The sequence below is a fragment of the Lepidochelys olivacea genome (genome assembly GCF_965140295.1).
Source record: "Lepidochelys olivacea isolate rLepOli2 genome assembly, chromosome: 1".
NCBI lineage: Eukaryota > Metazoa > Chordata > Testudines > Cheloniidae > Lepidochelys > Lepidochelys olivacea.
Genome location: NC_140411.1, coordinates 341,912,665 through 341,938,033, shown reverse-complemented (window position 1 = coordinate 341,938,033; position 25,369 = coordinate 341,912,665). Strand labels below are relative to the sequence as shown.

The window sequence follows — 25,369 nt, the reverse complement described above, 5'->3', positions numbered from 1 at the left end:
TGCCAAATGGTCTTGTGGTTAAGGCACTGAAGTGCAGTCTAGGAGCCGTGAGTGCTGTTCCTGATTCTGAGTTAGACTTCCTCTGTGATTTTTTTCTGTAGAATGGAGAGGATATCCCGACTCTGCCCTAGAGTTCCTGTGTGACCGCTCTGTATGTCTGTAGAAGGGGGATTATATTTCCTTTCCCCTGTACCTTGGCTATTAAGAGTGTAATACTGTTTGTTTGTACAACCCCTAGCACAAGGCAGAGAGTGGGCCTTGTCTTTGGTTGGGCACCTCCAGGCTTTACTGTAATACATATAACATATGGTGATGATAAGCCACTGGGAAAGGAGAGGAACCCACATCTTAAATGAGACCTTCTATCCTTGATCTCCATTAAATGCAAAAGCACTAGAAATTTCCTCCGGATATTAAAACAGAGGAGAAGGCTTTCGGGCCACTTGACCAGTACCTCACCTCACTCTTTTAGTACATTAAGACTATTTTTCAAGGAATTAAATGCATGAAAGTCAATCTGGAAAACTAAATGAATTCTCTACCATGGATTACCTGCTATTCAATTAAAAATAGCTATTCCCAACATTGCTTTAATATGCACTGCTAGTGTGTACAAATATAACTCCACTTACATAATATCTCCATGTGCTTAACTCTTAACTGTGAGGTATTATTCTGTGGGTGATGGGGTGGGGGAACAACTATTTATGTTAAATACAGAATATGAAATTTAAAGACTACTACCTAATACTCTTAAAACAAAATACTTTTAAAAACACACTCCAGTCACATCAGCTATTAGCAGTTCAAATGTGTTTTTGCTTTATCAAAAGCAAACTTGTAATTCACAAGTTACAGGGGAGATGCAGTGTTTTATGCGGTTGAGGATTAAGGCTAAATGGGGACTGAATCCACTTATACCATAGAACCTGTGTCAAATCCAAATCTTTGACATTCCTGACTCCCTGACCTCTGACTTCCTTTCATTCCTCATGACCAACCCTGGCATTCTCTGGCACCCCCCGCCCACTTCCCTTGCATAGAACCAAACATTCTCCCTGATACGGCAACACTTATCGATATGATTAAATTAATGTACATGATTTGTCCTGTTTAAATTTATATGTTTACAGTATCAGAGCCATAGTGGGCACATGGGCAGTCTCTCAATCCCAACCGGAGCTCTGTGGGTCCTGCTTTAATCCACACATGACTGACTGACTAGATCTGGTATTTGAATTACTGTGGTACCTACAGGCCTCCACTGAAATCAATACCCTTGTAGTAAAGTGGTCATAGTTCTGTGATGCGTTAACTAAAGCACCAAGTTCCTAGACTGCAATCCTGTGAGTAGACTAGTTTTTTGTTTGTTTGTTTTTTTTGTTGCACTGAGTCATCCCTTTACAATCCGCTGTGCTAGCAGGGTACAAATACATAGTGATAGACAGGCCCTGCCTGCAAAAGCTTATGATCTAAAGAGACAAGACAAAGGGTGGGAGGTGAAACATAGGCACAGAGAGGTGAAGGTGTCACACAAGATTAATGATGCAGCCAGGAACAGGATCCATCTCTCTTGACGCCCCCGCCAATGCTCTGTTCACAAGACTCTGCTGCCTTCTGGATTGACTTTGTTCATTTTCATCATACAGAACCAAATTCTCCTCTGGTTTATATCTCGTTTATCCTGAGCAGGGTTGTACAGGATACAGATCGAGGCAGAATTTGTCCCTTGGTGGTGAAAACAGATACATTCAATATTGCACCTCCCTGTGGAATGATGAACGTTTGTCTCCACTAAAAAAGCATAAAATCAAAATTGCTAATAGTTGAAATGACTGGGGATTGTAATTTGAAAATATTTTGACTGAATAGGCTATTAGAAATATGTTCAATATTAAGAACATTCTGTGTTTATTTTGATCATCTCTTCCTCTCACTTAACTAATGTGGTAATAGAGGTTTACGTTGAACAGAGTACAAGAATGAAAACCCCTACATAGCTTCATTTAACATGGCAGGGCAAAACTTCTTAAATTCCTTCATGTTTAAGTTCCTAATTTTTTTCCCCCACTATAAAAATTGCATTGTGTAGCTTAATACAGAGTCTCGGGTCAGCCCTTAACCACAAGGCCATTCTACAGACTTCAGGGAAAATAACCTCGGTCAATGATTTCAAAAATGGTTAGTGATTTTGGGTGCCTCCATTTTTGGATGCTCCGCTGGAAACACCTTTAAAAGCGCCAGGATTCCAAAAGGTGCTAAGCACCCATCTTCCGAGAACCAGGCCCAGGTAAGTTGTCCTAAGGTGAGAGTGGAAAGATGGTGTAGGTGTTAGGGTGTGGCCTGGGTTATGAGAAATCCTTGTTCAAGTCCCTGCTCTGCCATAGACTTCCCCAGCGACTTGGGGCAAGTCACTTCATCTCTGTCTCAGTTCCCCATCTGTAAAATGGGGGTAATAGTAATTCTAATCTCAGAGAGCTATTGTGAGGATAAATACATTAAAGGATGGTGAGGTGTTCAGATGCTATGGGCCATATAACTAGCACCCAACATCAATAATTGCTTTTGAAAATCTTAGTCCCTGGATTCAGTTTTAATAATTAGGATGTGATGCAGGGGTGGAGGGTGCTGTTTTAGAACTCTCCCTTTCTACTGGCAATTTTAAGTAAACATGCAAATTCCATCTAGGGGTCTGACATTTTAGTTTGACCTTCTATTTTCTATGGGCACTGACTAATTAAAAACTGAAAAGCAGAACAGTATCTAGCTGTATTTTGATTAAAATTATTTGTATTCCTGCTATGAGTGCTTGTACTGTATTACTACTGACTATGCCAGCTGTGTGTGTCTTGTGCAGATCATTAATAAAGTGCTTGGAAATGAAGTCCTCCTCAAGTGGCATGCTTCATTTTCACTTGATTCTTGCTCCTCAGATTCTAATAAAAGCCTGGTCTTGAGAGATGCTAAACATCCACAGCTCCCACTGACTTCAGAGTTGCAGGTTCTGTCATTACCTTTTGGGACCAAAGCCAAAGTTTGAGGATCTATCTTAGACCCATGATGTAGTTTGTATCTTCACATTAACCATGCTCATAACCTGTCACAGGAGCATGCAGAGCTTACAGGATTCTGGACACAATGTTGTCTTTTATTCCTAAAATGCAATTACAAAGGTAATTGGCTACTATATATCTGTCTGATGCTTTCTTGGCACTGTCTTCCACTTTCACTCCCCCTCAATATGCTTTAGTGTTGGCGCCAATAGCCTGGTCACCATTCATAGGTTATACTTGGCAGGCTAAGGACACAGATGCTGGACTCCATACTAGCAGGGCTGTGAGAGAATATATGGCAAGCTCTTTGACTGATTGGCTCAGTCTCTGGATCTGTGGCAGCTGTGAAATTGCCTTTGAATTTGCTAAGGGTTAAACTGACACACTAACTTGACTTTTTTTTTTTTTTTTAGATGTCCAGTTTCCTTTGCTATTTTTGTCTGGCAGGAAATATGTACTATATGAAAGGACATATAGTAGCTAATGTGTTCATGGCATACAAACAGAGAAACTGGATAAGAACTAGGGCTGTCAATTAATGGCAGTTAACTCATGCAATTAACTAAAAAAATAATCATGATTTAAAAAATTAATTGATTAATCATACTGTTAAATAATAGAATACCAATTGAAATTTATAAAATATTTTAAATGTTTTTCTAAATTTTCATATATATTCTGTGTTGTAATTGAAATCAAAGTGTATTTTTATTACAAATATTTGCACTGTAAAAATGATAAACAAAAAAATAGTATTTTAAATTCATCTCCTACAAGTACTGTAGTGCAATCTCTTTGTCGTGAAAGTGCAACATACAAATGTAGATTTTTTTTGGTTACATAACTGCACTCAAACAGAATAATGTAAATCTTCAGAGCCTACAAGTCCACTCAGTCCTATTTCTTTTTCAGCCAATCACTCAGACTAAACAAAAGTTTGTATAAATTTGCAATGTTACCAGAAAGTGAGAACAGGCATTTGCATGGCACTTTTGTAGCTGACATTGCAAGGTATTTATGTGCCAGCTATGCTAAACATTTGTACACCCCTTCATGCGTCAGCCACCATTCCAAAGGACAGGCTTCCATGCTGATGATGCTCATGGGGAAAAAAATAATAATGTGTTAATTAAATTTGTGACTGAACTCCTTGGGGGGAGAATTTTATGTCTCCTGCTCTGTTTTACCCACATTCTGCCATGTATTTCATGTTATAGCAGTCTCGGATGATGACTCAGCACATGTTGTTCATTTTAAGAACGCTTTCACTGCAGATTTCAGAAAACGCAAAGAAGGTATCAATGTGAGATTTCTAAAGATAGCTACCTCACTCGACCCAAGGGTTAAGAATCTGAAATGGCTTCCAAAATCTGAGGGATGAGGTGTGGAGCATGCTTTCAGAAGTCTTAAAAGAGCAACACTCCAAGGCAGAAACTACAGAACCCAAACCACCAAAAAAGAAAATCAACCTTCTGCTGATGGCATCTGACTCAAATAATGAAAATGAACATGTATTGGTCCGCACTGCTTTGGATTGTTATCGAGTAGAACCCATCAGCAGCATGGACTCACATCCCCTGGAATGGTGGTTGAAGCATGAAGGGACATATGAACCTTTAGCGCATCTGGTACATAAATATCGTGTAACGCCGGCTACAACAGTGCCATGAGAATGCCTGTTCCCACTTTCAGGTGACATTGTAAACAAGAAGCGGGCGGCATTATCTCCTGCAATGTAAACAAACTTGTTTGTCTGAGCAACTGGCTGACCAAGAGATAGGACTGCGTGGACTTACAGGCTCTAAAATTTTACATTTTTATTTTTGAATGTAGTTTTTTTGTACATAATTCTACATTTGTCAGTTCAACTTTCATGATAAAGAGATTGCACTACCATACTTGTATTAGGTGAATTTGAAAAATATTTCTCTTGTTTTTTTACAGTGCAAATACTTGCAATCAAAAATAAATATAAAGTGAGCACTGAATACTTTGCATTCTGTGTTGTATTTGAAAATGTAGAAAAATGGTATTCTATTATTGTTTTAACAGAGAAATTAATCGCAATTAATGTGTTTAATCATTTGACAGCCCTAATAAGAACACAAAATACTCTTTCTTGAAGGTTGCTGTGTAACACTATTTAATTTCTTCAAATCCAAAATCTTAACACACAAGAACCAAAAACAGGCTGCTCCCTAAGGCAGCTCATACCACCTTGCTCTAAACTAGCTCTTTGCAGACTGATTGCTGAAAGAGCCAGATCCCAAGCTTCCCTACAGAGCCCCAGGCCTGCAAACAGGACAAGGAAAACCGTGTAGAATTTAAAGTTACAGCCTCCACAGTTTTCAGTACACCACAGTTAACATTCCCGCCCACAAAAAGCTTACAGTCTAAGAAACAAACAGGTGGACAAGACAAACAAGTGGGCTGAGGTGGAAATTGGGGCTATCAAAAATGACAAGAAGAAAAGGAGTACTTGTGGCTAATTTGTTAGTCTCTAAGGTGCCACAAGTACTCCTTTTTTTTTTTTTGCGCATACAGACTAACTTGGCTGCTACTCTGAAAAATGACAAGATATTCACAATTCTCAGCCAATCAGGAGCAGTAATCACAACTTGCTGCCTGCATATACAGGGAGTGTGAAGTAGCTTGTTACTCAGAAGAAACAGTCAGTCTCTAGGATATCTCCCCCATGATTTCCCATAGCAAATACCCTCTGCAGGGTCAGTGCTGCTTGATGGCCCCAGGTTGCAGCTGTCAGTTATGGGAACAGATTATCTGGCTGCACATGCCCCTTTAAGCATTACTGTAGGTTTGAGGCTTGTACAAGACACAGAATCCCTGCTTCTTCTAGACAGAGGGACTAAACAATATACAGTGGGAGATCAAGAAGGTTCTATCTCAGTGGGTTGATTGTTATAATGGGTGTGAGAGCATTTTAAGAATAGCATCTCAAAACCTAATAAAGAGGAATTAATCCTCCCCTACAAAACCTCTAGGAGGTAGTCAAGTACCACCATCTCATTGTGCAGGTGAGTAAACTGAGGAACAGAGATGAAATGATCCATCCAGTGTTGCACACAAAATCTGTGGCATAGCTCAACCAGTACCCAGGTCTCCTGACTCTGAGTTCTGTATCATAAAAGCATAAGCCTGACCTTCCTTCTTTTAATAGCAGTTTTGCTACTTTGAGTCCATCCTAATAAGCCTCTATCCTAATAAGCCTCCTAGGGAATTTTGTCATATTTTGAGAAATGGAAGACTCCAGATGCATTTTTTAAAAAGTGCTTTCAGTGACTTGAATTTGCAAGATTTTCCAAAGACCACATTCTAAGAATAACTGATTGTTTGCTCTGCTCTTTGCAATCTTGTTGGCAATTCTAGCTAGTCTGTGTGAAGAAATTATGGCCTGATTTTACAGAGCCACTAAGCAATTGCAGGTTCCATTGAAGTAAATGGGAATTCTGAGTGCTCAGCACTTGTGCATATTAAACCTGTTACCTTGAACTCTGTACGAACCCTTTTTTTGAGGTGAGTGGAAGTTGGGTTTTCTTTATTTCACTTGCTTCTTGGTTTCAGCTGGAATCAGAAGATATCTCAACATATGAGATACTGTTTCTTGTGGTATTTCTGGACCAACTAAAGGCAGAATAGAGTGCCAAGATTCTTACAAGAAAACTTGTTCTCATGAGATTTCCAGTGTGATAATGTAGGTTCTATATGTTTTGATTCATTTGTGGTTAACGTAACCAGCCAAACTTCTGAATGCTTAATTAAACTGGTGGTCAAACAGAAGTTCATTTGTCATGAATGTGTGTACAAAGAGCAAATATTTTTTGTGCGCTAATTAATGTCCATGTTTTCTGGCCTAATGGCCTGCAAGTTCTTCAGCTTGTTTGGAACTGAATAAGATTTGCAATAAGGAGCAGCTCCAAAAGTCTAGATTAAACTAGAACTGTACAGCATGCAAGATCAAAAACTCTTTAATAGAATGGGGTGAATACTAAAAATTGGCAAATATTGGTTTGAATCATGAATTTTGACTTTCAAGTATGTTAGTAGAAAGGAAAAAGCGTTGCAAATAGTAATCCAAATATGTACTTAGATGACTATTTCAAACAAAATTACGTGAGGCCATCTTGAAAAAAACTGTTTGGGTTTGGAAGGAGAAACAACTTTGTATGACTTAAGCAACCATTTGCGTAATAAGACTTATGAACAGCAACCAATTGAAATGGCAGATATGTCATGAACAATCCATAGGCTGTGTGATATGTTTATATAAACCATTCATCAGATAATCTGAGTAATGAAAAATTCATAAAGCAAGATTGTGTCCCCCTTACTCATGTTGAGTAGTATCTGACTATAGTAGAAGTGCTACTGGCATCCATGGGACCACTCATGCAGTAAGGGACCACTCATGCAGTAAGGTCTTTCCCAATGTGAGGAAAGATGGCACAATATGACTTTTTAACAGTGGGTAATTGGGTAATTAACCACTGGAACAATTTACTTAGGGTTATACTGGATTTTAAATTCTCCATCACTTGAAGTTTTTAACTCAAGGCTGGATATCTTTCTAAAATATATGCTATAGCTCAAACCAAAGTTATGGGTTTGATGCAGAAGTTATTGGGTCAGGTCCTTTGGCTTGTGTCATAAAGTCAAACTAAGTCAGGGTTTCTTAACCTGTGGACTGTGATCCAAAATTGGGTCACTGGAATGTGTCAGAATCATGTGGGAAGCTTGGGGAGGGGTCGGGTCAGGTCCTATCCCTGTGAGGGATGGGAGGCCCTTGGGTGGAGCACGGGGGTTTCAGAGTCTTTCGTGCACTTACCCTGCAGCAGTGGCTCTGGTAACATGAGTCTGACTAGGCTCAGCTTCCCACACTGGGAATTACAACCTGGTGCACGGTTTGGCCGAGCTGCTTAGGTTTGGCTCTGCTGTCCCACCATCATGATGGTGGGCTGGCTGAGCCAAATCTGGTTGAGTGGTGCCATAACTCCAAGCACCAGGTTCCAGTGCCACTCTCACAAATATGGCCCAGTTGGCCAAGGGTTTTGGCCAAAACCTGTGCAGTGCTGTGACCCTAGAGGCTGCAATGCCTAGTGCGGGGAGCCAAGCCTTTCCAGCCTCATGGGCTAGGAGTCTTAGGAACTGCCGTTATGGTATGCAGTGTACTTATGTAGTACTTGTTATGTTAATATGTATATTATATATTGTGGGCAAGAAATATTTCGTAAGCCAAATGTGGTTGTTTTTTGTTTGGGTTTTTTGCATTAAAGCTATTTATTGAGTTGTGACAGGTCATCAAGGTTTACAAATGGGTCCTGAGCCTCAAAAGGTCGAACCATTAAAATAGATGATCATAATGGTTCCTTGTAGCTTTAAAACCTATGAAACTATAATGATCAAAGTCTGTTTATAGATGATTCCAAAAAAGAAAACCGATTAGATTAACAGAATAAATTGTTAGCTACAAAGTTTGACTCTTACATTTTAAGGTGTATTATCTATATATACCTATATACAGTTGTACTTAAGTATTCTATATCTGTATATGTCTAAATTAAGTGAATGTAACCTTCTGAGCCAAAAAATAAACAATCTAACAATAGGAAAAACTGCAATCTGTTGAGACATATTTGAGTTATTTTGCAGTAATTGGCTTGGCAGCAGGTTCAGTCACAGATTTCTGTTTCACAGATTGTCCCCAAATGAATAAAAGGTTTGCTTTGAAATGTAATTAATATTGTGTTCAGCTGCAAGACTTTCTCAGGTTGTCAAAGGAATTCGAAGGAGGTAGTTACAAAAATGAACAGGATGAAACAGCTACGCTGAAATGAGCTGATGGACAGCACAAAAAACCTCAAACTAAACTGGACTGAAATAAATAGTGACAGTTTTTCAGGTGTTGACTGTCAAAGTCAGCCATTAACAAATATTTGTAGTGATGTTGCACAGGATTTACAGGTATCTCCATTCGCTGTCAAGGTAATCTAGGATGGTGAACTCATTTGTTTTATATGCATTGAGAAGGGAGAGGAGACTAGAAATAGCTCCATTCGCTGGTGACAAAAGCTATAAAGCCATGAAGATCTGATGGTCATGTATAATCCTTACCATTGCTAAATTAAATATATTAAACTAAATAAGTTTGGTTCAATTGGGCTGTCTGGTAAGTGACTGACTGGGTTTACCCTAAACATACAACACAAATGGAAAACACTTTTGTGTGTTTGTTCTCACAGTTAAGGGTTTGACTAGATTAGCTCAAACTCTAAGCTTTTATTTCTAAAGCCATTTGTTTCAATTTCTTTCCATGTATGAAATTCAGGGCAAGGTTCTCACCATGCTCAAGCAAGGGAATAAAATTGGCTATTTCTCCAGTTCAGTGTATTCAGACTTTGGGTCAAGTCATATAGGGCCCTGATTCAGGAGTCCAGGAAGCTCCCTTGAAGTGGGGAGGAGGCACCAGCACCCGAACCATGGCCTTGCCCTACTCCGCCTCTTCCCCTGAGGCCCCACCCTTGAACACCTCTTCCCGCAAGCCACTGCCGTCACTCCACCTCTTCCCCGAAGCCCCACCTCCCACTCGCTCTTCTCTGCCCCCTCGCCTCCCTTCCCCCATTGCTTGCCCTTAAGGTAGGTCAAAAGTAGGCGAGGATAGCCATCCCACTTTTAAAAGAGATTGGCCATGGGCCCCTGCATACTCCTTCTCTGGAACAGATGTTTAGACAGGGGCAGGGAATGGCCCCTTCCCAATTCACTCACCAGAGTAGCAAAACTAGTGCAGGGAAAAGGGTGGCATTATTTTACCTTCGGTACAAATCAGCCGAAAATGATCCTCCACCTCCCTGAGAGCAAGGAGGAAGTAGGGAAGGGATTGTGACTCAGTGGGGCATTAGAATGGTCCGAAGGTTGGTGGGCTGGCCTTGGAAATTGGTTCAGTTGCCTGCTTCTCCACAGACTTCCAGTGTGACCATAAGCAAGTCTCTTAGGGCCAGATTTTTAAGGGTACTTAGGTACCTAAAGATGCAGAAAGCCACCTACTGGGATTTTTAAAAGCACCTAGCACATAACTCCCATAAATATCAATAGGACATATGCAACTTACCTGCTCAGGAGCTCATATGAATCCCACTAGGTGCCTATCTGCATCTTCAGGTGCCTAAATACCTTTGAAAATCTGGCCCTTAGTCTTTTGATGCCTCAATTCCCAACTGTAAATAGGGGATAATACTTTACTACTTCCCAGGGGTGTTGTGAGGGGCTCAGATACCACAGTAATGGGGCCTATATAACGACCCTAGCTAGAATGTCTTCTGGAGCTATTCCTGGGGTGTTCCTGCTAGTACACCATCCCTTTTTCCGGACTGTTCCTAATGTCACAGTCTAGCCCATGGTGTGATCACATTTTTATTAATAATCAAAATAATTCATTGCAGTCATTGATGATGGAGGAATGATTTAAGAATCAAGAATGCCATGTGCAGATTCCCTACCAGTCCAACCCTCGCAAGCTTGACTCAGTTTATCTTTCTGAGCTACTGCAGATACATTGAATTCCCTGAAGTGGGGGAGGAAGTTGCCCATACACCCTTTTTCATTTGAAACCTTAGAACCAAAGTTCCATTTGCTCTATGCGGATGAGAGTTGGATGAATAAAACAAACAAGTATGGGGAGAGAGAAACACCTCATTGTTTTGACCCTTTGATTCACTTAGGTTCCAACATTCACAGGAGCTCAACTTTATTCACAAGAATGGTTGTGGAAACCAAAAGTGTTACAAATACTCATGCAAATACATATTAAAGAGTCTACAGATCCTAGCTCCTACCATAGTCTTTTGAAAATACTCACCACCACCCCCAATATCCATAGATTATTTTTTTTTGCCAATAGGAAAGGAGGCTCCTTCCATTTATAAAGCTCAGGTCATCCAAATGGGATTTTATTTTATAAATACATAAAAGATTATGTGAATGTGTTTAACACTATAATGGGATGCTTTAAACTTCAATAGAAGTTTGATGTCAGAGGCAACACTGTGTATTCGCACAGTCATTGGCAGTGAATTTCAAACGTTAAACTTTTTTCTGTTCAAATTACCTGCAAATTAGTTCCTTATGTGATTTAACAGGGAGTTTTGTGTGTGAGTGTAACTTGTGTGCTTTGAGCTGACTTCACTCAGTGGTAAGGATTAGTAAGAACCTGGTACTTAGGCAGTTCGAGTTATGAAATGAAGCTGTTTGAGGAGGATACTGTGAGACTGGAGAGAAGGCGGGGGGCAGGGATTGAGGCTGTGGCTTACTGTATATCCTAAATCTGGCTGGAAGATGGGCTTTGAACAAGCTGTTATTTTCCACATGGGAGTTGCACTGCTACAGTAAAATGCCAGATTTCATCCATCATAATGTCATGGCTCATATTAAAATGTCTTGCGGGACCTGAGGGAGGGATGGGCAAAAAACATCAAATCAATTTTCAGGCAGTTGCTACGATTTTCAGAACCTAAGCCCTCTGTGATGGCATTATGGTTGCACAAAGGGAGGTTATAAATAAGGTCCATATATCAAGGGAAGAAATAATTTAGAAAAAGGCAGTTGATTTGACTTTTGCATGAGGCTGAACATATGGTGGAGTACAACCAGGTTATCGTTCTACGCTTTCTTTACGGAGACAAACCCCAAACCTACACATCAGAGAAATTAGCTCATCGGTGGAGTTCTAAAACTGACAGCTCAGGAGCAGGGTACCTCTTGTTTATCAAGAAAAAAATGTGAGAGGGTTATTTTTACATTTGTTTAAATTAGCATTTAATTGAGAAATCCAAGTCAAACATCATTATAGAACTACTTTGGGAAGCTTGAGCATTAACCTTTATATGGAGATGGAACTTTTTACGAGATGCTTTGGAGTACAAGGAATAGGAAATTAGCCCCATGATAGAGTCCTCTAATAAGAGCAGGTAGACTCTTAAAGTTTAATGTTCTAAATATTTCAGCAAGCATAAATAGATTTATTGTGATTTTTTTTGAGACCATAAACTTTACTCTCACACTACAGCACATATGGGAGGATGTTCATGGGTATCAGCAAACAGCTCGTTGGCCTAGAAGCAAAGAGAGCCATATGGGCTTTTGCAAGATAAGGACCTGATATAGAAGAACCGAAGAAAGTCTGGATACAGCAGCCATTTGGGGCTCTTTATTAGGGTTTGCACAGGTGTGAATGTCTGCCTACGGGGATCTCTTTGCCTGATCACAGTCTCAGTTTGTTCTTCATTGAAAGAATGAGGTGTTCGTGGGGAGGTGAATTATATCATGACAATACTACCTCCACTTAGCTTAATGCAAATTGCCAACCATGACACCTTGTTTGTTTCATTCTCCCACTCGTATCTTCAAGCCTTTCCCCCTTAGACCTCCCTGAGTGTCAGTGGGTAACCCCCAGTCTTGATACAACAACCTACCATTGTCCCCTCATTTGAGCTCCTGTGAAGTTGAGATTTTAATTTAGAACAGATTTCTCTCCTGCTCCCAACAAGGAGTGAATTAATTTATAGAAACATTTAATGGGGCCAGCAAGCTGTGCACAGTCCAAAACAGAATAACCATGCGACATTGCTGTGAGTTCTAGTCTCCTGCTCTGCATACACCTTCATTGAATGCTGGTAAGAGATTAAAAGCTGTCCAATTGGCCACATGGGGCCACAGGGCCTGAAAGCTGGGTTGGCTTGTAAGTATCATATTGGTGCTCAAGATATTTAAATAAAGATTAAACTCCCTTTATTGAGAGTGTCCTCCTCAAACTGGAGGAGAAAGGAGCCAGAACAACGATAAACAGCCCAGGTGGGTGAGAGAGAGAAGCTTTCAAGCTACAAAGAGCTCTTCTTTGGATCTGGGAAAGGTAACATGCTCAAATAAATTGGTTAGTCTCTAAGGTGCCACAAGTACTCCTTTTCTTTTTGCGAATACAGACTAACACGGCTGCTACTCTGAAACATGGAACAGGATTGTCAGCATTAACAACCAGACTAAGCCAAGACTTTACTTGGTAACTAGCCCTGTGATAAATGAAGCGGGGTGGGGGGGCAATCTCCCTTTTATGGACAGCCAGCCAGTGACTATACAATCCCTCTTAGTAGCTGTTCTCTATTTGCTCTACCTGTAAAGGGTTAAAAAGTGTCACTGCTATGCATAGGTAAAAGGAGGTGAGTGGGCACCTGGCCAAAAGAGCCAATGGGAGGCTAGAACTTAAAAAAAAAAAAAAAAAACCCTCGGCTTTTGTCTGTCTGTTGCTCTCCAGGGGAGAGGCGGACAGGGCAGAAGCTATGCTGTAAGATGCTTGGGCCAGGTATGAAAAAATCATCAGCATCATAACTATAAACTACTCATTTAAAACCCCAGATGTGTAAGTAGATCAGGAAATGTCTAGGAAGATGCAGTTTGGTTTATCCCTTTTATTTCTTTGTCTTGTGGATTCCTCTGTGCTAACCCCAGATGCTTTTGTTTTGCTTGTAACCTTTAAACTGGACCTGAAGAAAGCTATTCTTGGTGCTTAGTCCTTGTAGTTGCTCTTTTAAAATCTAGCAATAGCCTGAGTTCCCAGATGTATTTTCTTTCTTTTTTTAAAATAAAATTTACCTTTTTTAAGAACAGAATTGGATTTTTGTGTTTTAAGAGGTTTGTGCTTATGTTGTTTAATTAGCTGGTGGCAACAGCTGATTTCCCTTTTCTTTTCTTTTTTTTCTTTCTCAGCTCTTCCCCTTGACAGTTTCCCAAGGTACTTGAGTGCTTTGTCACAAATTGTCATCTCCACTGAGCTGTCTTGGTCGTAAAAGAAAGTTTTTCCCTTCTGCGAGCATAGAGTTTTAAACTCAAACCAGGGGCCATCCAGAGGATTGTTACTCAGCTGCGGTTTGGTATCTTGTATGAAATGAGCTGCTGGACTGTGTCCCAGGGGACAAATGTCTGTGTAACACCGCATCCACCCTCCTCAGTATACCATAATTAACACCAGTTGCCAGTCTCAGCAGCAGACAAGAGTTGAATGTGCAGGGAGAGTGAACTCTCTTTTAACCACCACAGGTAAGCTAGCCTAATACCTGATGCAAGGTGCCTATCTGATATCTAGGATTTGCTTTCTTTAGTCCCATTTTATTGTGTTAACAGGTTTGATATGAGAAATAGCTTATTATTCTTTTTTTTTTTTTTGCACTGACTCTTTTTGGTCCTATACATAAAAAGTTCCAGGAGTGGGAATTTGTTCTTTTCAGCATGGTCCATTGGGCACACTAGAGGACAATATCCTCCCTGATGTTATTGTGAATGCTGTAGCCAGTAATTGCTACTTTATAATTAAGAATTCAATCATGTAGCAGATATAATTCCATGTGGATAAATGAGCTTTTGAAGCAGAGATTTGATTTTAAGAAAGAAACATTTCTGGATTTGGGCGAGGACCTCTGGAGCTTTGGTTGAGTGGTGAGAGTGCATGCAAAATATCAGTGTCTGACAACTGACTATCTATCCGTTTTGGAAGTGATGGTGTAAAGAACATATTTTGTTATGACAGAAGATACTGGTTGTGTTATTGTCTATTTATAGTAAACCTGGCCTTCCTTCAGTGCCCCATTGTGTGGTGGACTGAGAATTTTGTGTTTTAACTGCAAGCTATCACTTTAAGAGCGGTGGTAACAGGGGGTAGGGGGTAGATAGCAGGTCAGGGCATTCTGCAGCGAAGTCTGGGAGCAGAGTCAGTGTGCAAAGAGCCAGCTTAAAGCAAGGTTGGGTGAATTGTGCCTTGCTACCTGAGGGAGCAGCCTGTTTTCTCTCGTGTTATCATTTTGAATTGTCAGAAAGGTAGGGTTACTTTGCAACCTTCCAGCAAGTGTATTTTTTTTTAAATCTATTTCTCAGTTTGACACCAGGAACATAACATCAGCTGATATGTTACCTGCCCATTTTCTCTCAAAAAGGAGGAGCCTGAATGACTGAGCATACACAATTTTGATGAGAAAATGCAGGCTTCAAAATGGGAGCAGGTTCTCTCGCCACCACCAGTGTTGCAAAGGAGACGCCAAATTTGGGTGGACTTCTCAGGATCTGTATGCTGATTTGTCTGTCACTTTTTTTCTTTCTAACCATCTGTCCAGAATTAGTAAGCAAATTGCAATCACTGGAACTCAGAAATGAAACGGGTAAAAGGGTATTCTTTTTTAATGACATGAAGGATGGTCTGTTTATTACTGGAGACAGCCCTGCTCTAAAGGTGATTGCGGGCAAGTAACTTCTCTCAGTGCTTCAGTTTCCCACCTCTGTACAATAGGATGATGATGATGCTTACCCACCCTTGTAAACTGTTTGGAGATGTCTATGGATGAAAAGCACTCTGTGGGCCAGGTCATCAGTTGAGGACCTGGTCATACAAGCTCTAAATCTTACTTAGTGTTAGCACTAGCAGAGTAAATACCCAGTTCCACAGCAGGTTCGGTAGAACTTGGTTTCCAGTAATACCTACTAAAGCGACTCTTCAGTTTTGTGGATTGGATTCTACTTTCCAAAAGCAAAGCAGCACATGTCCTGCGGTCAGAATCTGGCCCAGTTTTCACACAGTCACTGGTAGCGATATGTTTATCCTTTGCTGAGGCCTCGATCCAGTGAAAACACTTAAGCACGTAGACACAAGAACAGTCCCATTAACTAGTACTCCCCTCTGCAACTATTAGTACTCACATGCTTAGAATTCAGCATGTACTTAAGTGATTTGCTGGATTCAAGCTTTAAAGTGTTCAGTCGCCATTCTCATATATATTGCTCAGACTGGAAATGTACTTGGTTGTTTTTATTTCCCCAAAGGCAAGAAATAATTTCTCACCTTTTTAAGTGCCACTTGGCTGCAGATACTGTAAAAATTGTTACATCTTGTAGAAGTGCCAATTAGTGACAATAATTACTTGACTGGCCTGCTTTAGCATTAAAATGCCTAGAACTTTGTCCTTGGCAGCTGGAAATTTTATTTCTATGCTTGTCAAATGTAGGTTTTATGCATATTGATTTAATAATCAAACAAGGCAAATTGTACCAGCATAGCACTATCTTTTAAAACATTTTTCAGATCCCAGAATACCTTCTCTAATTTTTTCTGTTGGTTTTAGGAACACATTCCAATAGTTCAAATGCTCATTCTTTTTGCATCAGATACATTTATAATAATTTATTTTAAGTGTAATGTAGACTTTGTGTGGGATCGACTTCCAAATAATAGCTTGGGAATTCAAATTGGGTTTTGTCATCTCAAGTCATATTTAAAAATAAAATCAAGTTGTGCTTTACTAATGAAAATGTAACTCAGCTGAAGTGTGTGTAATTAAATGGAGTGCAAATCTGAGTGATTTTTTTTGTATAAAACCCAATAATATATCAATATAAATAAAAAAATTGGTTTTAAAAAATGCAAATCCAAAAAATGTTAAATGCATTTTGACAGTGTTCCTGAACTTTAGCCCACAAGAATCTTCAATGTCAGAAAAGCATTCGCATACAAAAATACCGATATGCAGTTTTAATATTTCTCTTGTGTAAAATAAAAGTTCTACTTTAACTGCACATTAGTTACTTTTACTGAAAAATGCTCCCAATCCTATTTTGAAGACGAATTCTGCATTTTTATTACTTAACTAGAGCAGAATATTTGGGGGGGTTTTCAGCACTTCTGACTAAAAAAATGTATGCATAGGTGGGTGTTGATTAATGGTGCTAAAAACACTTTGTGCAGGATCTTATGCTAATTACCCTTTATACCCTAACCCGTGTCATTTTTAACAATCTAAATTAGCATTTTCTCTTAGGACTAAGGAATGTGAGAATTGTGAAGTTGGCTCAGTAAGCTGAGTTAACAGTGAGAAAATTGAGATGTTCTGTCTTTTCCTATTAACATCTGCTGCTTGTATAAAACGTGATATATTCGAAATGATGAAGATATTACTCTCCTCTCCCCTCCCCCCAGGAAAAAAAAATGTAATTTGTGACAATTTGTTATCACTAGTTCCAGGTAATCATGTCTGCAATAATGGATTTTTGACATGCAAGCCTTGAAAATTGGTTGCATTATTGTTGATGCAAGCAGTTTAGTTTCTTTGTTATTATTGCAGTAGAATAATGGAACAAAATCTTAAAGGCACTGGGTGATAGGGAAAGTGTTGCTCAGATAAAATCCTGATTACAAATGGTTCCAATTTGGCTTATTTTGTATTTTAAACAGGAACATAAGACTTTCCGGGCTTGTTACATGATAAAAATAAAACCCCAGATTTCTAAAGAGAAGGGGAACTTGTATTATTGTTTTCACTCCTAAAATACTATGCAGTTTACATGGATTTTGATTTTTAGATGGTTAGTTGATAAATGGCAGTAATCGATAGCAGTATGAGAAATCTCTGTTTTGAAAACGTAATGATCTCTCTCAGATTTCAGAGATCCCCATAGCTGCTCATTATTACCATAATCAATAGTGCCTAAAATATTTCTGCACTGGGTGACCTCTATGTAAGAAGCAGAATCTTACTGTCTCCAGCTGAGCAGAAGACAAACAACATTCTGCAGGCTGCGTTTGTTGTTCCTGAAAGCACAGTGTAGAAAAAAGCCAGTCAATGCGGAAACCTTTTAGTTTTGTTCCCAGAATTCAAGCACTTCCATCATACAAAAACAAAACAACAACAACAACAAAACCTGGAGAAGTATTTTGGGTATTTGGGTGCAAATGAGAGATGCTTACACCATGCCAGGTTACTGGTTCCATGGTGATTTAGCTTTAAAGGGGCCAAACATGTCCATGATTGGCTGGGAAAACCCTGCTCCAGTTTAAAGCAGAGTCTGTACTGGCTATGCAGGATGTGGGAATACTAGAAAGATGCCGGCATCCAAAGCAGTCTTCCAGCTCACAGCTATTTCATAATGATGCCACTGTCTGAGCTCTGGGAGCAAACAAAGGTTGCAGGGAGCTGCCTTCTTTTCTTCCACTGCTTGGCAAGCAGGAATAGGGGAAGGGCTTTCCCATTTTAGCTTCCCTCCCTCTTCTGTGCAAGCTGGTAGGAAATACAGAAATAATGAGTTTGGCCCATGGTCATCACTTCATTACAATGAAAAAACCTTCCTGCCAGTTCATGTGATCTTTAAAATCTCTTTACTTGTCAGAATAAGCTTTTGTCCTATTTTTAGCCAGAAAATTTTCAATGGCCATCTTTTTTTCTCCACCCCAGAAGAATTGCTACTTAGAGACACAGGACTATCCTTCAAAATCCCAGTATAAATTCCCAGGAATCCAATTAAAAATGAGATTCCAGATCTAAAAGGGACTATTAGGACAAAATAGCTTACAAATAAATAACTAAAACAGCTGTAGCTCACGAAAGCTTATGCTCAAATTGGTTAGTCTCTAAGGTGCGACAAGCATTCCTTTCTTTTTGCGGATACAGACTAACACGGCCTCTACTCTAAAACAGTGTTGTGACCTTAATTATGCTACTGAAGTCCATGCTGCTTTACAAAATGTATAAGCAGCGATCCTTAGCACATGCCAAAGAACTGAATAAATGCATTTGGAAAGTTTAATTAAGAGGCTGTATTGATAATGATAAAATATTATCTAGCTACAAAACTTAGTGTCCTCCCCAGCTGCTGCTTTGGGCCCGCTTCTGAAAAGCAATACAATTTAAACGTAGGCCTAAGTTAGGCAAGTGCTTAAGTGTCAGCTGAATCAGGCCTCTGAAAGTTAAAAAACACCCCTTGTAAAGTATAGATTGAACTTTACTTAGCATCTCACAGGATTGGGGTCTTTAGTCAACTACAGTAGTAACCAGAGGTTCTGTAACAGCATGGTCTGCCCCTTTGTAGAGTCTGGGGCCAGCCAGCCCTGTTCGATTATCAGACAAAGCTGCAAATCAGTCAGGGGTTTCTGGTAAAAGGCTGAGAGGACTCACCTGAAGCAAAGCATAGCGGGAAGCAGGTGACCTCCCATGGCAGGGCCTGGAGTGCAGGAGAGCGGAAGAGAGGCAAGCAGAATGAACTCTGGACCCCTGCAGCCTGTTTGGTCAGGTGAATAACTTTCTTCGTGTTACTTTGTACCTTAAAAGATGGGCTAGAACCGATTGTTTCATAGGAGTAATAGTCCTTCCTGGGCTGGGAAAACAGAGCAGCAGCCCTGCAGGTGCCCATATTTCTGTCAATGGCAAACTTGTGTTGGAGTGCTGAGTCCTTTCGGCAAACTTAATTTTTATTAAACCCATTTGATTTATGTTCTACAGTCTTGTGGACAGGAAAAAAGGCAAATTAGTTTAGTAATAGATTAACTTTCTACCAGCATCTGTTTGCAGTCTGGCTGTGCTGTTATAAATAACATTTTCCCTACGTATTACAGTGAAATCTTGAAAAAAGAAAAGGAGGACTTGCGGCACCTTAGAGACTAAGAAATTTATTTGAGCACAAGCTTTCGTGAGCTATAGCTCACTTCATCAGATGCATGCAGTAGAAAATACAGTGGGGAGATTTTATATACACAGAGAACATGAAACAATGGGTGTTACCATACACACTGTAACAATAGTGATCAGGTAAGGTGAGCTATTACCAGCAGGAGAGGAAAAAAAAAACACCTTTTGTAGTGATAATCAAGGTGGCCATTTCCAGCAGTTACAGTGAGCCCTATAAAAGATTCCAGGCCTCATTCTGCTGGGTGGTTCTTTCACTGAAATTTTACAAGTTAGACACACCTCAGATGGACCCACAAAACTGGTACTTTGCTACTCCCAAAATTGAACATGCTACTGAGTTAGGTTGCTGCAGAAAGGATGCACAAATCAGGAGTTGGGCTAGATGAACAAAAGCTGTGTAATAATCCAAACTTTCAAAAATATACAAATATTCCTCTCCCATAAAGCAAATAATCTGACTGTTCGATCTGTGCTCGGAAGTGATAATTATTGGGGCTTTTTTATTGAATTACAATAGCACTTTGGAAGCCCCAACTGTCTAGAGTCAGTATGTGGTGACAGAAGAGGCCACAAGTGCAGAGTGAGGAGACAATGGCACTCCGGCCCTGATCCAGCAAAGCACTTTAACAAGTGTGCATAATTAGTCCCTCTGAAGTCAATGTGAGTACACATGTACTTAAGGGCTTTGTTGGATTGGTGCTAGAGTGGCCAGGATCTTGAGGCATCAAGCCCAGAAGAACCATCTTGTCGACATGCATACCCTGTAATGCAGTAGCTTTTTAAGAATGGCTGGGAAGGGCTTTCTCTCAGTCTCTGGAATTGAATCCCCTTGGAGCTCGTTCTGATCTCCATTAAACCAGTGTAACTCCACTGCCTGTGTTGACATTGCTCCTGATTTATACTGGAGCAAGGCTGAGGAAAATGAAGCCCCTCCTGGACTGTATTCCCGCTAGATAAATTACTTTGTGAGAAGACAGAAGAAGCTTGTGTAAAGGGAAGACTGATCATCTGGCTTTGGCTTCAGTATTGTTCGATTAACTTATGTGTTGTCCTACTACTATTTTCAAGAACAGTAAAAGTATGAGTGGCATGGGAGAGCACAGATCAATACAGAGGCATTTTGTAAACATTTCCTTCTCTTCATCCTTGGGGCCAAATCTCTGGTTTTCCCATCTGGATCAGCTTTTGTCACAGTGGCTGCAATCTCCTTTTCTCTGTCCTCCCTACATCCGATTGTCCCCTGACCCCGTCAGTCTGCTAATATCTTTATTACCTCCTATTGTTGGGTCGATCATCTCATGCTTCAGATTCCTTTCTTGGCTTTCCCTTTCTTCCCACATGGAGCTCATGGTGCTGACCTTCATCTTTAAGGAACTGATCTAAAGGCCACTGAAGTCTTGATAGGTGGAAGGTAATGACCGCTCCCAACTAGCTAAGAATTGGGGACAAACTACAGTAAAAGCTTTGTTATCCAGCATATTGGGGGAAAGGGGTGCCAGTAAGTCAAAATTCCAGTTAACTAAGAAGAAGGGAGTTTGGGTGCAGGAGGGGGCTCGGGGCAGGGGGTTGGGGCACAGGAGGGAGTGCAGGACATGGGCTCTGGGAAGGAGTTTGGGTGCAGAAGGGGGCTCAGGGAAGGGGGTGTGGGGTGCTGGATCCCAGCAACAGTCACTTCGGACGGCTCCCCACAAGTGGCAGCATGTCCCTGCTGCTCCTAAGCAGAGGTGCAGCTAAGCGGCTCTGCACCCTGCCGTTGCCCACAGGCACTGCCCCCACAGCTCCCATTGGCCACCATTCCTGGCCAATGGGAGCTGCGGGGGTAGCACGCAGAGCCACCTACCACACCTTCGTCTAGGAGAAGCAGGGACATGTCGCCGGTTCTAAGGAGCCGTCCCAATGTGGAATGGGAAAAAATTTAAATCTCTCTAAAATTTTGTAGGACAGGGAAACTATTCCCACTCTAACTGTAACTCTTTGGGACAACGACTGTCACTTGCTATATATTTGTACAGCACCTAGTGCAATGGAGCCTCAACCTGATTGGCCTCTAGGTACGACCATGTTATAAATGTTCAAGTAACAACAATAATGGAGAGATTTCCATTGACTTCAGTAGGCTTAGGATCAGATCTCAAATCTACACAATTCCACTCCTTTTGTTTCTTTCTCCCTTTCCTCTCTCTCCTTTCCCTTTGGCTTTGTACTTTTTTTCATTTTGCTCTTAGAAACAACCTCCCATGTGCCAAACACCCTCCCAGTCTTTCTTCTCTCTCCTCTGAACCAGCTTATTAACTGCATTTGTCTGTCTCCTTACACCTGAATTGTTGTAGTCAACATGTAGCCATTGGGAGAGTGAGACAGCATGTGCTGAATGACAGCGATAGGCAGACATCCTGTCAGCTCTGCATCTCATACATAAAATGTAAACAGCATCATTTCCCAGCTTTCTCAATGTCTAGTCAAAATCAACACCTGGATAATGGGGAGCTAATGCCAAACCTAGGCAAGACTGAAAAAAAGCTTGTATGAAAGGTGGAGGGGGGTGTCAAGGTTCCTTCCCCACTCTGAACTCTAGGGTACAGATGTGGGGACCTGCATGAAAACCTTCTAAGCTTACTTTTACCAGCTTAGGTTAAAACTTCCCCAAGGTACAAACTATTTTACCCTTTGCCCTTGGACTTCCACTGCCACCACCAAACATTTATCTGGGTTTATTTTTTTTATTAGGAAAGCATTGTTTGGAAACGTCTTCCCCCACCCCCCAAAATCCTCCCAACCCTTGCACCCCACTTCCTGAGGAAGGTTTGGTAAAAATCGTCACCAGTTTGCATAGGTGACCACAGACCCAAACCCTTGGATCTTAACAACAATGAAAAAGCATTCAGTTTCTGAAAAGAAGGATTTTAATAGAAGTAAAAAAGAATCACCTCTGTAAAATCAGGATGGTAAATACCTTAGAGGGTAATTAGATTCAAAACACAGAGAATCCCTTTAGGCAAAACCTTAAGTTACAAAAAGACACACAGACAGGAATATCCATTCTATTCAGCACAGCTTAATTTCTCAGCCATTTAAAGAAATCATAATCTAATGCATATCTAGCTAGATTACTTACTAAGTTCTAAGACTCCATTCCTGTTCTGTCCCCGGCACAAGCACAGACAGACACAGACCCTCTGTTTTTCTCCCTCCTCCCAGCTTTTGAAAGTATCTTGTCTCCTCATTGGTCATTTTGGTCAGGTGCCAGCGAGGTTATCCTAGTTTCTTAACCCTTTACAGGTGAAAGGATTTTTCCTCTGGCCAGGAGGGATTTTAAAGATTGTTTACGCTTCCCTTTATATTTATGACAGGGGCATTTCAAATAATATTTTTTCCTCTCTGTAACATTCCTCAGTATCCAGAGGATGTGTGCTTGGATCAGTACCTCAGCACATAGCCTTGGGGTCCTTTTGGACTCCTCAATGCTAATGGCTGTCCAGTAGCCCTCAAAAAGCTCATATACATCAGTGGCTGGCCAGTGGACTGTAACCATCCTATCAGTCTCTGATCTGGCCACAGTGATTGTTATTGCTACCCGTGGTACCTAATAATGTAACCAGGTGCTCTGGGGGGGAAAAAACTTTCTATTGGGACAAATCACAGCGGCCCATCTGCTTAACAACACAGTTTGTCCTGAGCTCTTCACCGTGGAGTTCCTCTTTCTGTACCACCTCAGCACTGAATAGAGACTAGTTCAAGATCTCAATCCTGGTATTCAAAAGTCACCTTGGCATTGGCCCTAGCTACTTGAGAAATGGTCTCTCACTGCATGGCCCTGCCCATGATCCCACTACTTGACGCTGAGACCTGAGTTCCATCAGAATAACAGAAATGTGACAAATGGAACCATCCACTTGAGTGCAAGAGAGTGAACTTTTACTAGACTTAAACTGTAAAAAAGTCAGGAAACCTGGATTCTAGCCCAGTCATCTCACCAGCCTTCTGTATGACCTGGACAAGTCACTTCATCTCTCTATTACCCCAACGCACATGCACTATGTCTGTACAAATCATAAACATTTTGGGACAAGGATGGGCTTTTACTAGCACAGAGGCTTCCAATCTTGTTTAGGGCCTCTAGGTGCTACTGCCGTGCAAATAATAATGGTGTCTTTCCCTGTGCTGCCAGGCACCTAGCATGCTGTTGAGCACTGAAGAAGAACACCTGAGTACAGTGGAAAATCAATATTTATATTCAAGGCAAGACTGCAAATGCATCCTGGAAAAGAAATCCATATAGGAAAAATATATATCAAAAAGGAAGAATTTCACATGGTGTCTGTTTTATTTAGACAATGAGATACTTGATCAAATAACAGACATTGAAACACTGCTTGTTAAAAGCTTACAACTCCTGAAGAAATCATCCTTCCTCCACCCGTGAAGCCAACAAAAAGTCATCCTTTAGCACTTTTCTTCCAGGATGTGAAACATTTCTTTAAATAAGATTTTCTTTTTTTGTCAAGCTGCTTTGAGTATACACATTATTTTCAAACATTCTCCAATTTGTACAGCGTCCTTGCATTTTTCTGAAAAATGTGTAGTTACTTAGAATAGAAACTCACAATGGTACTGTAACCAGTGTACTGTGCTGGAAAAGTACAGAATATTTGGGTGCATTTGAAAATGATAGAACTTACGGTTGTAATGCTGAGGAGAAAAAATACAATTGTGCAATTCTGTTGATTCGGAAATGCTCCCTGGGTTTTCAGGTTAAGCTTGGTGATGGGAAATGAATGTGTTCACATATCTTATTCCCTTTGAAGCCGAATGCTTACTGTTTTTAGCTCTTCATTGTGAAATGAGAGCAGGGCTTATGTGGTCACTCAAAGCAACAAAGAATATCAGTGATTTTTGTAGCATAATTTCCCTGAGTTTCCAGGATAGTGCTGCAGCAGGAAAACAGCACATCAAATAAGCAGCTTTTGTGAGAAAGCTGAAGCACGGAACACTGAGACTAAGGCCATGTCTACACTACAAAGTTAAGTCAACTTCACGTAAGTTAACATCAAGCCTCTGATTTACGCAAGTTGATCCTGTGTGTCCACACAATGCTCATTGTGTCGGTAGAGTGCAACCTCACTAGCGAGGCTTGTATCGATGCGTGGAGGACTGCACTGTGGGTAGCTATCCCAGAGTGCATGTAGCTGAGTGTAATTTTGGGTTGGGCTTGCAATGCCTTATAGGACCAAAACATTGGCATAGGTGGTTATGGGAACGTGGCATTAATCTCTGATGATGCACTTACCTCCCTCCCTGAAATCAACGGCAAAGAAGCCAAGCCTTTTTCGCCTTCCTCCACCCGTAAGCCTGGGTTACCCACACAGATGCCAAAGCACGATAACCATGGACCCCGCTCAGCTGTACACTGTTGTTGTGAGCATTACAAACATCTAGCAGTATTTACACAGCCGATACAGGAGCTGCCGCAAGGAACAATGTGATGCCGTGCAAGCTGGAAGACATAGAGCGGAGCAGTTCGCAGTTGCTGGCAACGGTCATGCATCACCTTGACACGGTGCAGCACCACTTCTGGGCCCCAGGAAACAAGCCCTGACTGGTGGGATCACAACGTTATGCAGCTATGGGATGATGAGCAGTGGCTGCAGAACTTCTGAATGCGTAAGGATGATTTCCAGGAACGGTGTGAAGAGCTTTTCCCAGCCCTGAAGCGCAGCAATACTAAAATGAGAGCTACTCTGACAGTGGAGAAGTGAGTGGCGATAGCTCTGTGGTAGCTTCCAATGTCAGACTGCTACCAGTCAGTGGGGCATC

The 25,369-nt window shown here is 40.9% G+C and overlaps 1 protein-coding gene across 2 annotated transcripts in view; it reads right to left on the bottom strand.

Annotated features, from left to right (window-relative positions):
- Nucleotides 1–19,126, bottom strand: part of LOC311515160 (uncharacterized protein) — a 70,917-nt gene extending 51,791 nt beyond the window's left edge. Inside the window, exon 1 of one of the 2 annotated variants that reach the window (XR_014710066.1) lies at nt 19,046–19,100. Coding sequence is in view for 1 of the 2 variants with exons in the window: in XM_084618045.1 (XP_084474171.1) it covers nt 19,046–19,083 (38 nt within the window). In the remaining variant the exon portion in view is untranslated. Of the gene's footprint in view, nt 1–19,045 lie in introns of both variants that reach the window. The other variant, XM_084618045.1, reaches the window with a different exon arrangement.
- Nucleotides 19,127–25,369: the final 6,243 nt, after the last annotated feature.